This window comes from Osmia bicornis, chromosome 2 (assembly GCF_907164935.1).
Source record: "Osmia bicornis bicornis chromosome 2, iOsmBic2.1, whole genome shotgun sequence".
NCBI lineage: Eukaryota > Metazoa > Arthropoda > Insecta > Hymenoptera > Megachilidae > Osmia > Osmia bicornis.
Window position 1 is genome coordinate 2,330,828 of NC_060217.1, and position 12,841 is coordinate 2,343,668.

At 26.4% G+C, this 12,841-nt stretch overlaps 5 protein-coding genes across 8 annotated transcripts; 3 read left to right on the forward strand and 2 right to left on the reverse strand.

The window, feature by feature from the left end:
* Positions 1-3,803, forward strand: LOC114874091 (zinc finger protein 595-like). 4 transcript variants are annotated; one of them, XM_029183035.2, is made up of 4 exons: positions 405-574; positions 658-829; positions 1,283-1,591; positions 1,662-3,803. In XM_029183035.2, the coding sequence occupies exons 3-4, from the start codon at positions 1,289-1,291 to the stop codon at positions 3,609-3,611; spliced, it is 2,253 nt and encodes a 750-aa protein (XP_029038868.2). In that variant the 5' UTR covers positions 405-574; positions 658-829; positions 1,283-1,288; the 3' UTR covers positions 3,612-3,803. The 4 variants fall into 4 exon arrangements, with proteins under 4 accessions (XP_029038869.2, XP_029038868.2, XP_029038866.2 ...); XM_029183036.2 differs by lacking the exons at positions 405-574; positions 658-829 and adding an exon at positions 1-390; XM_029183033.2 differs by having other exon boundaries at positions 405-829.
* Positions 3,804-5,062: 1,259 nt separating this feature from the next.
* LOC114874095 lies at positions 5,063-6,649 on the reverse strand. Its single transcript, XM_029183039.2, has 4 exons — positions 6,415-6,649; positions 6,101-6,292; positions 5,844-6,031; positions 5,063-5,458 (listed from the first exon to the last, which is right to left on the reverse strand). Exons 1-4 carry the CDS (start codon positions 6,484-6,486, stop codon positions 5,260-5,262), a joined length of 651 nt encoding a protein of 216 aa, XP_029038872.1. The 5' UTR covers positions 6,487-6,649; the 3' UTR covers positions 5,063-5,259.
* A 173-nt stretch (positions 6,650-6,822) lies between these two features.
* Positions 6,823-8,126, forward strand: LOC114874094 (BLOC-1-related complex subunit 7). The gene is made up of 3 exons (XM_029183038.2): positions 6,823-7,183; positions 7,269-7,428; positions 7,492-8,126. Exons 2-3 carry the CDS (start codon positions 7,291-7,293, stop codon positions 7,669-7,671), a joined length of 318 nt encoding a protein of 105 aa, XP_029038871.2. The 5' UTR covers positions 6,823-7,183; positions 7,269-7,290; the 3' UTR covers positions 7,672-8,126.
* A 4-nt stretch (positions 8,127-8,130) lies between these two features.
* On the reverse strand, positions 8,131-10,202 carry LOC114874093 (ubiquitin thioesterase otubain-like). Its single transcript, XM_029183037.2, has 5 exons — positions 9,826-10,202; positions 9,705-9,757; positions 9,102-9,401; positions 8,802-9,002; positions 8,131-8,659 (listed from the first exon to the last, which is right to left on the reverse strand). The coding sequence occupies exons 1-5, from the start codon at positions 9,866-9,868 to the stop codon at positions 8,462-8,464; spliced, it is 795 nt and encodes a 264-aa protein (XP_029038870.1). The 5' UTR covers positions 9,869-10,202; the 3' UTR covers positions 8,131-8,461.
* Positions 10,203-10,563: 361 nt separating this feature from the next.
* On the forward strand, positions 10,564-12,697 carry LOC114874069 (DNA polymerase epsilon subunit 4). Its single transcript, XM_029182993.2, has 2 exons — positions 10,564-10,921; positions 11,042-12,697. Exons 1-2 carry the CDS (start codon positions 10,679-10,681, stop codon positions 11,180-11,182), a joined length of 384 nt encoding a protein of 127 aa, XP_029038826.1. The 5' UTR covers positions 10,564-10,678; the 3' UTR covers positions 11,183-12,697.
* Positions 12,698-12,841: the final 144 nt, after the last annotated feature.

Here is a 12,841-nt window from a genome sequence, read left to right on the forward strand (position 1 = left end):
GAACTATATGTTTTAATTGATTATCTAATTTAAAAATATTTAATTAAATCATTATAATACCATATATATATATGTATCAAATTAAGATGAAGTAGGATAAAGGATATATCAAGCTACAATTTATTAGATAACAAAATGCTAAAATATTATAAATAGCTGCACTAGTGATATGTAAACATATTTTGCTATAATGTTTCATATACTAAATTGTCAAAATTCAATTTATAGTTTGTAATAGATTTTAAATATAATTTTTGTGATGCAGACTATTCAAATTGTGAAAAGTTTAGTTACAAACATAAAAGAAAATCATAGATCATTTTTTAATGCATATCTTGTTACAAACACCGCTAATTTAATATATTATACAGTTGTGCTATATTATATGAAGTAAGTAGTGGCAATTATTCAATATATATCCATGTGCAATTTTTCTTTGTATTGACCCATTCTACATTACGTTTCATAAGTTCTCTAGATTTCTGGCTTCATAAATTCATTTCAGGTTGTTCTCAACTTTCGTGGTAGATCTTTATAAATGTGTAAAGAAGCCATTGAACAAAGAGATGGAAAAGTATTAAGTATTTTTTGTAGAACATTATCGCAAAAACGCAGAACACGTAATTACTAATAGATCCCGTAATACTGTTCTCTCAGGTTGTATAGAAATTGTATGAAAACTGTATTTTGTATACATTTGAAAAATACAATATTTTTTCGAAGAAGCTCCACTGCATTCATCTGGGCATCACTGCTAAGCATTGTTTTAACATCGTGGCATGTTTTCGCGGTACACAAAAGATCCGAAGGTTGAGAACCTCCCATTTTTGTACGTTAATATTTTTTTATTTGCTTTAAACAATAAGCTTTTTAGAATAAAACAATTTTATTTTGGATGTACACCCTCATCTGTTATTATATATACGTTTCTAATTGTATTGACATATTTTGAATACATACTTTGTCACAATGTATTTGGATTTTTATACCATTACTACTCATAATGAACTTCTGTTCACTATTATTAATAATATATTGAATGGAATATAATTATTGATACATTGAATGAAACTCCTGAGGGTATACAATGTATACTTAGATTTGCATTTTATACAATCCAATGTTTATGTCATGAAACATAGCTTTTTCATTTTGTGAAAAAGTATGTAAAATAAAAAAGTACTTATAGAAAACTTTACTTATTTTCGAAATTGTAGTTTAATATTATTTGTATGAATTAAAAAGAAATTCCGAGCAGATAAATTATTTTTTTTTCTTTCAGTAAACAATGACAGAATACTTTGATTTACCGCTTAATATGGACAGAATATGTAGAATTTGTCTTACAGAGGGTACGAATTTATCTCCTATTTTTTCTACGGATCAGGAAGTAAATGATTTTTCTGATCTTCCACAAAAAATACAAGTTTGCGGATCAATAGAAATTCACGAACAAGATGGATTACCTTCATTAATTTGTGATATTTGTATTTATAAAGCAAGCGTTGCTCATGAGTTTAGGCAACAGTGTCAACATTCTGATGCCAAATTAAGAATGTATTATAATAAACCAACAAAAGTTACTATTGTGGTAAATATAAAATGTTATATTTATGCGATACATTTGATATATCAAATGTATATGTTCTTAAATATTTTAGGATACATGTACACAGACAGAATCAGAAATAACAACAGTGTTATCAAAAGAACAAGTTAGCGAAGAAGATTATTTTGTAAAGGAAGAGATGCAAGGAGCATCAAATTCTCAAGAGTTTATACAGACTAATGATGCATATTGCAGAAATGAATCTACTTTAAATACTGGCCAAATTGAAATGCAGGGTGAAAAACTTTTCATATGTTCTATTGGATTTGAAGGAACTAAAGAAACTGAAAAGGAAGCTGGCACTTCAGAAAATGATATACAACAAACTTGTGTTACACAAGAAAGTACCGATGATGTTTCTGAAACCATAGATATGGAAAATAAATCCGAAGACATTCAAGATACAAGTCAGATCATGGAAGAAGATAACAAGAAAGAAGAGGATAAATTTCTTGATGAAAGTATATCAAATGATGACGTTAAAGAGGAAGAAGTTCTACAGAAACGTACGTCGAATAGAAAAGTTAAATCAGTGCCTAATAAAACTTACAGTGAAGATGAGATCGATGACAGTTATTACGATTTAAGTAACGATGGTCAAGATTCTGGGGATTCAAAATTTAAGTGCAAAGTATGCTCAAAATGTTTTAGTACACAAAGAGGTTTAAAAAAACATTCCCTTGTTCACGAGAAAAAACATAAATGCAATATATGTTCAAAAATGTTTTATAAGCAAGAGAACATGGAGAATCATAAAAAAATACATGCGTCCAAACCTCTTGCTTGTCAGTTATGTCATGCATGTTTTTCTAAGCCTCAGAGCCTTGTACGCCATTTAAAATCTCATACGGAAAAAGTAAATGACATGATCAAACAAATTAATACAGATGAACAGAAGGATAGTAAAGAACCAAAAAAAGAAATGAAACTCGAAGACGATACAGATGACGAAAGTGGTACTGTAAATGAAGTTTATAATTTTGAAAATGCACCTGAACTGTACAAATGTGAAATTTGTAGTCAGTATTGTTCTTCTTTAAAGAATTTAAAACGACATACTCTGGTACATGGTGATAAAAAATATTCTTGCACTGTATGTAAAAAATGGTTCTTTAGGCCAGATACCTTAAAAAAGCATGCAGAAAAACATGGACATGGGTTATTGGATAATTTAGTTGACAATAACAAATTCTTTGATTCCGATGATGACTCTTGTCCAAATACTACAACAAATAATGCCCAAGAGAGTGAAAGTGTTAAAAAAGAAGAAAGTGATGAAGATGGTTCCGGTGAATATAAATGCCAACATTGTGATAAAATCATGGCTACAAAAAAAGGTCTTAGGCGTCATGTATCTACGCATAAGCCAAAAGCTGAACCAGTTACTTGTGAAATTTGTGGAAAGATTTGTGCTAGTCAAGCTCGCCTTGTTCTTCATCAAAGGACACATGTACCAAAAGAGAAAGTTCCACGAGAATACTTGTGTCACATTTGTAGTAAAGTGTATCCAAGTAACTCTTCCCTAACGTATCATATGAGAACTCATACTGGTATTAAACCACATGTTTGTAAAACTTGCAATAGTGGATTTACTACAACAACCAGTTTAGCAAATCATATTAGAATCCATACCGGTGATAAACCATTTGTTTGTCATGTATGTAGTGCAGCATTTGCTGTAAGTTCAGCTTTTAGACGACATTTAACTCGTCATACGGGAGAAGCAAACTATCTGTGTAAAACGTGTGGTAAAGCATTTAAAAGACTAAGTACTTTAAAAGAACATACTTACACTCATTCAGGTGAAAAACCATATGTATGTAAAACATGCGGAGCAGCATATAGTCATAGTGGTAGCTTATTTGCTCATCAAAAACGTTGTCGAGCTCAGTATGGAGAAATAGTTGTAGATGAGCATCATCATTCAGTTGCTCATCATATTCATGTAAATAATGTGCAATCTGCAGTACGATCACTTGCTGTGATAGGACAAATGTTTTAAAAAATAAGATTTATTCTATCAAGAATATGTATGTATGTACGTCTGCTAATGTATACATAAATATATATATGTATACATTTATACAAATATGTATACATGCTAGATAAGCACAAAACAATGAAATGTGCTACAATTCTTATACCATATAATGTAGAAACTATACACTTGTGTAAATATATGACTTTTCCCTTTTTTTTTTTAAATCGTTATTTAAATACTCACGTGTCTAAAATTTGTAGACTAGTGCTTTATTGCAACAAAATTTATGTCTTCAATTATATGAATATCTAAATTATTTCAATTAATAAAATTGAAATCATTTAAATAATAATTCAGTTATGTAAATACATGAATTTATTTACAGGATATCCCACATTCGTACTGAATATAAGTTAATAAACCATTAAAAACACCAATGTTTTCTCAATTCTTATAAAATGTGGTTTACTGATAATCTGTTTAATTCTTAAGTCCTATATAAAGTTGCATATGTACCTTGGTATACTTCTATTTTACATGTAACTGCATTCAAATAGAAAGTTGTCATTTATAATCTTATGTACACTATTTATATTTTTCTTATTGAAAAATTGACGCTAATATTAGCAGTATTATAATTTATATTTTGTACAAAAAATTAAATTTGTACATTTAAAAAGATCGATCCGTACATGTATCATCTATTATTATTGCTTTATATACTTTAATTTTCATGTTATACATATTAGTGCATTCATAGTATGCAAAAATACATTTAAAAGTTATATATTAACAAACTAAGTACTTATAGTTACATTAATCATGTTTTCTTTTAAACTTTATTTAGTTATAAAAACGTGTACAAATTGTATAAACTAATAATCAGTATTTACAGTTTAATATATTTTTTTTTAATGTTGTTAAAATTTTGCATTAAATCTTGCATTTTGTAAATTAAAAAATAATTTAAAGCACTAGTCTTGACATTTTATTGAAGATATAAACTTTTAATAAAAAATAAATTTCAAAAATTAACTACACACATTGACTTTACGATAATAAACTATTCTATTTTTAATTATAGTTAAAGTTATAATTTATTTTTTTCATATATTTTAATCATTTCGTACATATAAAATAAGAACATAAAAATCTATCACGTTAGATAAATGAAATGTATATAACGATTTAGTGTGCCATCCATAAAAGATAAATAATAACAATTTCGTATCAATTAGAAAAGTTTTCATCTTTCTTAAATGTATGTATACATTGTATTAAGAATATCGTTTAAAAATCATTAGTTTAGATTTCATTATAGTTTGTATTTACACATAAAATCTTACTTATTTTGGACACAATATGTGAAATTACTATGTATGTATATTCATTTATGCTATGTTAAGGTGTTAGTAAATTTTAAAAAGTTTTAACTAATGAATATTTATTAATAAACAAATAAATGTATTATAAGTTAGTTAATATTCTTTTTTTGTAGGAAAACATTCACTGAAATTTCAATCAAATGATGTGTGCGTGTGTAAGTATAAAACAATAGTATAAATTTAACAATAATAAAAAACGTATTAAACTTTATTAATTACATAAATTTACTAAACTACAGAAGAAAATTAAAAATTTATTTTTAATTACAAATACTAGGCGGTAATTAGAAACACGGCATACTAATATAATTATTTCGTTGTACTTCTTTTTCACGCTTTTTCTTAAGTATTTTATAACGACGCCATATAGATGCTCGAGTTCGTTTTAAAACCCTTGCTAAATCCGTATACTTCCGTTTCTCATCAAGATTTGCATTATTTTCTAAGTGATTTAAAATCATTTCGTCTTCTTCAGGAAGAAACCTTAACCATTCAAATAAAGTTAAAGATTAGTATTCGTTGAATCGATATATTTCATAATTTTAAACTAAATATATATATAACTCATAATGCATTACAATTTGTATGTGCCTTTACCATTTCTAATCACACGAAAACGTATAGAGAAGAAAAATGATTTGATTTAAAGAGACATTAAACATATTTGTATATAGATTTTATAACATTATATAATTGTATGTTTCTGTTTTATGAAATACAGATTTCCTTTAAACAAGAAGTAACTCTGATTTTATCTGAAGATATTTTGTGTTATCAATTTTAATATAAAAATGTTTAAAATATCAAAACTGTATATTAATAACATTTAAAATAAGTGTTATTTATTATAATATTTATTAAATATTACCTTCTTTGCACACGATCTGCATATAGATTCCTAAATCTATGATATACACTGTACAGAGTTCTATTTGGTAGGCCATCGGCTAGAAACTGCACAAATTTCCTTCTTTCCTTTTTACTACGAATATATGTTTTATTGTCTTCTCGCAGCAATAAAAAAGGTTGAACATTTTTACAATTCCAATTATGCAGCTACAACAGGATACTTTAATTCAGTTATAAATTGTGCCGCATAAATGATGTATTGTATGAAGAACAAACCTTGCAAAATGATTTCCAATTATGAGTAATTATTGCGTCCTCCTCTGGATCATAAGATCCTTTTTTAATATGTGCTATTTTTTCAAACCTTTTTAATTCCTTCTGTGTTGGACAATGAGATCCAGCACGTAATTCAATTTCATGCTGTGGTAATACTGGGTTTATTAATTGTATACCTAATTTATTTAAGAACTATAATAAAGAAAAGTGTTTATAATTATAGTTTTCATAATTTAACAATATACAAAAAACAAAAACGAATGTACATTAGTTATTTATTTAATTAAAAAACTAAACATTATTAAATATATTACCGCTGCATCTTTTTCTGGAAGTTTATTAGCTTTCTTTATTTCTTGCGCAAGTATACTAACATCATCATCCATCTTTAAATTTTATTGTTTTAATCATAAAATATCCTGATCATTTATAAAAGATAAAATACAATTAAATAATGAAATATCGCTGATTTGAACAGATGTTATTAATGTTTATTCAATACATAATGGATACTCATTGTGTACTGAAACATTATTACGTCTTGCGATTGCTTGCGATGCTCAAAACCATTGCGTTGCAAAGTTTCGATTTTTCTATAGAAAGTCTATGGGCCGTACATTTCAGCTACGGGGTCCGTGACACCCCGATGACGTAATGTTGGTATGCAGAGTATCAATCATGCTCGGGGTCCCAGTGAATATATATAGATAGAACAGAACAACCAAGAACAACCAAGAACAACTCAATGCTTTTATACCACACGATTCGAGACATTCCAGTGCTGCCTCTTTACCATTTTCATGTCACATTCTACTGTATCAACTCACAATCAGTTGAATTTTGACTGTTACTGTAAGCAGTGAGTACAGAGCACTGCTGTATACTTATATATACATCAATATACATTTCAGCACTATTGGTAGTAGGAATTGAAATCAGAAGCATTGATATGTATATACATATTTGTTATTCTAAACAGAATTTCAAGTTTCTTTAATTTAAATGCCCTTTAATTATAAATTGTAATATATATTAAAATAGTTAATAAGTAATTTAGCATAAACTACTAATATAGGTTTACAGGTAATTATACATCTTATGTAGGTTTTTCTTATATAACAATTAAAAAGAACAAGAATCAAATAAATCAACTTAAAATTTATCTTAGAATTGTTGAATACTGCTACACTATGGCTTCAGCTTCAAGCACAAGTGCTCGTAGTTTATTCGTTGAATCAAAAATGAGATTAGCTGATAGAGTACAAGTTAATGTAAATAACATTGCATCCCTTGCAAGGCAAATACAAAGAGGTTCAAAAAGTAGCGAGGTAATATTTTGTTAAATAAAGTTTATGTGAACATTAATCTCCTTAATTATAGAATATTTACAGATGTTAATGCATAGCGCAAAAAATTTTGCACAACAGGAACAAGGATTAGAAACTGCTGAAAATAATTTAAAGAAAGTTGCTCTTATAACAACTCATTTAGAATATCAAATGGAATCTATCAATAGAAGTTCTGTGATTTTAGAGCAAGTTACTGAACAAATACGTGCTATGCAAAGATAAATTGTAATGAATTCATGAATGAATAGCATAATCATAATTTTATATAATTTGTTACATATTTTTGATACATTTGTTGATATGTTAGAAATTGATCTTCTTGAGATTTAAGTTTATGATTGTATATAAATAGTTATAAAAAATACTTTACATCAATACTGTATGGTATTAAGGAATACATGTAATGCATTAATTGTTTTTCTATTATTTTATTCTGAATTAAGGTATTCTATCAAAGATTTCCTTGAATTTTTTAAATTCAGTATAGTTTTTTGTTTTAATAGTTTTCATGAAAATATTTATAAACATACCATTGAGATCAAATCACATTATTCACGAACAATTTGAGACGTTATTTTTATCTTACGTTTAAAAATTTAAGCAAGATATGTACTGCATATGTATACAAATGTATATAACAGTCCGGGTTTAATATTAAAACGAAAAATGACAAATAATGTATATCTTGTTAAATCATTTGTCGTTTATTTTATGTACTTAATTTATAACCTGAGTTTGAAAAAAATTTAATACAATTATTAGAAAATGATAAACTCATATCTTCTTAGAAAGCTACAACTCTATGTAAATACATTCGATTCTTTACATAAAATTTCGTAATTATATTATGTATTTTGTAATATTTAAATTAATGACGCAAAAAAGTAATATTATGACGTTTTACCAAATGAAAGTTTTATCAATTTTGGCTACATACACAAGATACAATTTGCTAAATAATTAAATTCTTGTTGTGAAAGAGACTTTCCAAAAAATCGTATTGTACAATTTATCAAGGATATAAAATATCATAATGACCAGGACGATATAATAAATGAACTGCTGGAGTAGCACCTTCAGGAAAATCATGTGCAGTTACTTCAGTCCCGGCACCTCGATCCATGTAACGAACTCGTACTCCAGTTCCTAAAGCAGTACTCATTGCTATAATGTGAATGTGATCAGATTCTTTGTACATTGGTTCCACTTCCTATAAAAATAAATCATTTTTATTACAAATTATGTATATTACTAACCGATTGTTTTCACTATTAACTTCATAAATATTATGTTGTTGAAACATTTTTTATTTATCAAAAATGATTAAATAAAATATTATGCATAATTCTTACTTGACGGCAAAATTCTGAAACAGTACGTTCTCCTTCGATAAAGTGCTGATAGAAATCAGCTTCACTTCTTAATTGACCAGAAGTAATTAATCTAAGGTAGACAACAACATAATCAGAACACCCTTGTTCATTGAAAAGTTTATGTAATTCAATGTAGCTTGATTCTGCATCTCCTCCTACTTTATTAATTACATCCATAAACTGTAATTTAAAATGAAATGAATATTCTTTTTTATACATGAAGCATTATAAATATGTTGTAATCTTATCATTAGCGTATTCCCTGATATACATATTTACCGTGTCATGAAAATCACCAACAGTAAATTGAGGAAAACCTAATGCTACTAAATTGTCTTTGCTTTTTAATGCAAGTTCTCGAAATTTTTCGTATTCCTCTTTATTTCCAATTAACTTTTCAAGATATGCAAAACTAAAGGCTCTGAAAAAGCAGTTTCCATCTGGTCTAGTTCTTCTAATGTATGAATATTTTTGACCCAATGCTTTAGCTTTTGAAAGATATACTTCATCCTCTGTATATTCACGTTCTAAACTTTTTATAGGTTCTTTCTCTCCAACCAGAGCAATGGATTCAGAAATCTGAAAAATCAATATTATTTTATACTTATGTTTGCTTTTGAGCAATATAAACTAAGAGAGAATAAATAAAAATGTTACATTGTAATAATTTATTCAATTAGATTATAATAATTGTATTTTAGTTCAAAATAATTGAAACTATAAAACAAGACATTTATAAAAGTTAGCGGGCTAGAAACAGGAATAAATATTAATAACAATGAGGAAATAACATTAAACAATTTTCAAAATAACAGTAATTAATAACTGACAGAACAATTTTCAATAAATACATTTTAAAAGTGATAAGAAATGAATATTAACCTCCATCTCAATTCGCCTTTGCTGTTGAAGAATTAACTCATCTTGATTAATATCTGTAATAAAATAAATCTGATAAGTCGTATGGCTATTTCATTGTAGCTGTAGTTATGTATCTTAAAACCTGTGTTTTCCGTTAATTGTTCTCTACAAGACGTCTCTTCCATATTTTAGAATTTCATAAATTTTAAAACGACTGTCAAATTACCAGTCGTAAATAAAAGCCTGATGTCCATGTGGAAATTGAAAAGACATTTACCCTTGTAGTTAAATGTTTAGATTGGTGACTGTATCTCTTAAAATAGGGTAGTTTCAATATAATAATAATATCAATATTTTCTTTAAATGTTCATATATATATATAGACTTATTAAAAAGAACTTATACAGTAGGAAACGCGACTCTTTTTTCATAATTTGGACGATGATTATATTAATAAATTTCACCACTAGAAAGTCATATCACTTATCACTAGCTTTTCACAACCCGAAAAATGATGAATGCTGTGCAATATGAAATTACATTTGAATCTGCTCTTTTCATATTAGAATAAAAAATTCTTAACATTAGCGCTTTTAATATTGAACTATTATATGATTTATAAAATTATTGGAAAAATGTTAATTAGTTATTTCAATTACGTTATATATACTTCAGTTTACTATCTTAAAATTCTAAAATAAATTATATAAACAATAACGTGTTGTTGGATGTGTATAATATTTTAAAACTTTTGTGTTATTTATTTATATTTAACAGAAAATAATAATGAAAATATATATTAAAGTTTATGGGTAAAAAGAATTCAAATTTATAATGCATAAAAGAAACATGTATTTCATAGTTTAAATTTTAAAAATTATATTATTTAGTACTGTATCTATATAAGGTTATCATACCTTATAGAATAATCGAAATATATCGAAATTTTATCGGTCAAATGTAAACGAATATTTTCACTACAAACCAATGTGAACATGGCAAATTTTGAAAACGAAGGAAATGTAAGTGACAAAGAATTAAATGAAAGCAATGCTGGTATCGGCGGAGAAAATTCTCAGGATTCTCAAGAGGAGGTAGAAAATAATATGCGAACTGATGAAGAACAAAAGGAAAAGTTAGTGAGGTTACCACTAGGTAGAATAAAAACAATTATAAAAATGGATCCTGAAGTGAACATGATTAACCAAGAAGCCGTTTTTTTAATTGCAAAGTCTACGGTAATTATAAATTATTTTATTAGTTTGTGAGTTGTAAGCATTGTATTACTTCCTTTTAAATATAAAACTTTTTGGTTTTGTTATGTTTCATGTTCTTATTAACTTTATTTCTTATTTCAGGAGCTTTTTATTGATTCCCTTACTAAAGAATCATATAAATATACTGCACAAATGAAAAAAAAGACAATACAAAAGAGAGATGTAGAAAGAGCAATTGATAATGTCGATGCTCTTGTATTTTTAGAAGGAATGTTGAATTGAAATTTAATTTATTTAATATTTGTGCTTTGTAACATGTCATTGATTTTCCTTATTTATATATGTGCATAAGTTGTATGTACATACACATATAAGTACAGTTCTGATTCTTACAACAAAATACACCAAAATATGTGGAGAAGTTTAATTTTGTAAGATTTGTTATTTCTTATCTTAATAATTATTATTAAATAAATAAATATAGTGTACCTCATAGTGTATATAAACTAAGCGTATAATGTGAAAATAACAATCTTTTGCATACATATAAATTAAATTCAAACTGATTTATGTATAATTTAATGAATAGTTAAAACTAAATTTTAAAAATGGATGTATAAAAATAAGTACAAATTACATAAAAGCGCTTTATTATGAGTTGTTAAGCACAAAGACATACTTATTAATCATTCATGTAACAGATAGCAAAGTATTGGTTAAAAATATTTTACTATATTTATACTAAAATTTTGAAGTTTTATATCTAATATGTATCTTTATCCTAAAACTTGTATGATATAATTGTATATATATATATATATATATATATATTTCATCTGCACATACAAAGAATTGCACAATTTTATTATTTTACAAGTAAAATATAAATAATTTTTTTTAAGTCATACACATTAATATATTTTAATTTGTCTACTATTATTTATAATCTACTTTGTATAATGCAGAATGAAATTTTTACATCACATTTACTTTTAATTTAAAATTTAATTAGTAACTGTAGTATTTGCATTCAATCCAAGAAAATAATTTGTCAATTTTTTTCATTTGAAACGCCAGAGAATATTTTAGACGTAAAAAGAAGTATTTCAAAAGTTTCTATCTAGTATATAATTTATAAACAAAGAGAGAAAAAATCAGTCTTATTTCACATATGCCAATTATCTCATTTTTATACTACCAATTATAAATATTCAGAGATCACAAGAGATACTATTGTTATACTATTAATACATAATATTTAAATAGAAAAGAAATTATTATAATATTTTCAGCATATAAAGAAACAAATTCTATAGTACATAGTATATCATTGTGACCATCTAATCTCCAAATATTTTCAGTAATACAATGTAATTCAATCAAATGATTTGATTCATTGAATACAAATATTTACTTTGATATACCTTTGAGTGTGGTAACTACAGATGAACTATATTATTAAAATAAATAAATGATTTCTTTGTATGTTATAAAGTGAATGATTTATTGTCTGTCTAGCATCTCTAACAATTCCAATGTAATTATAATACTTAGTACAGTGTAAAAGAAAATTAACGATTTTCATTTATGGGCACAGTGATATTTAATATAAATATATTTATATGAAAGAAAAAGGCGGACGTGCGCTGAGTATAGGCGCACCAAGATTTGTGTTACAGATATTGGAGCTGATGAGTAGTAACGCACAATAGTATCACTGTAGTAACATGATGATATACATAATCAGCACTGAATGACTGAACTTCACACGGGGGGGGGGGACTGATCATCCAAAAACTGACTAATACGCAAATCAGTTAAGCAGGGAAAAATCAATCAAATATTTTGAGATTAAATAGTCACAACAACACCACTTCTTTGAAATAATTTCTTCTGTATTACAAAGATTTTGTAGAAAAAGTACTTTATTTGAAGAAAAAA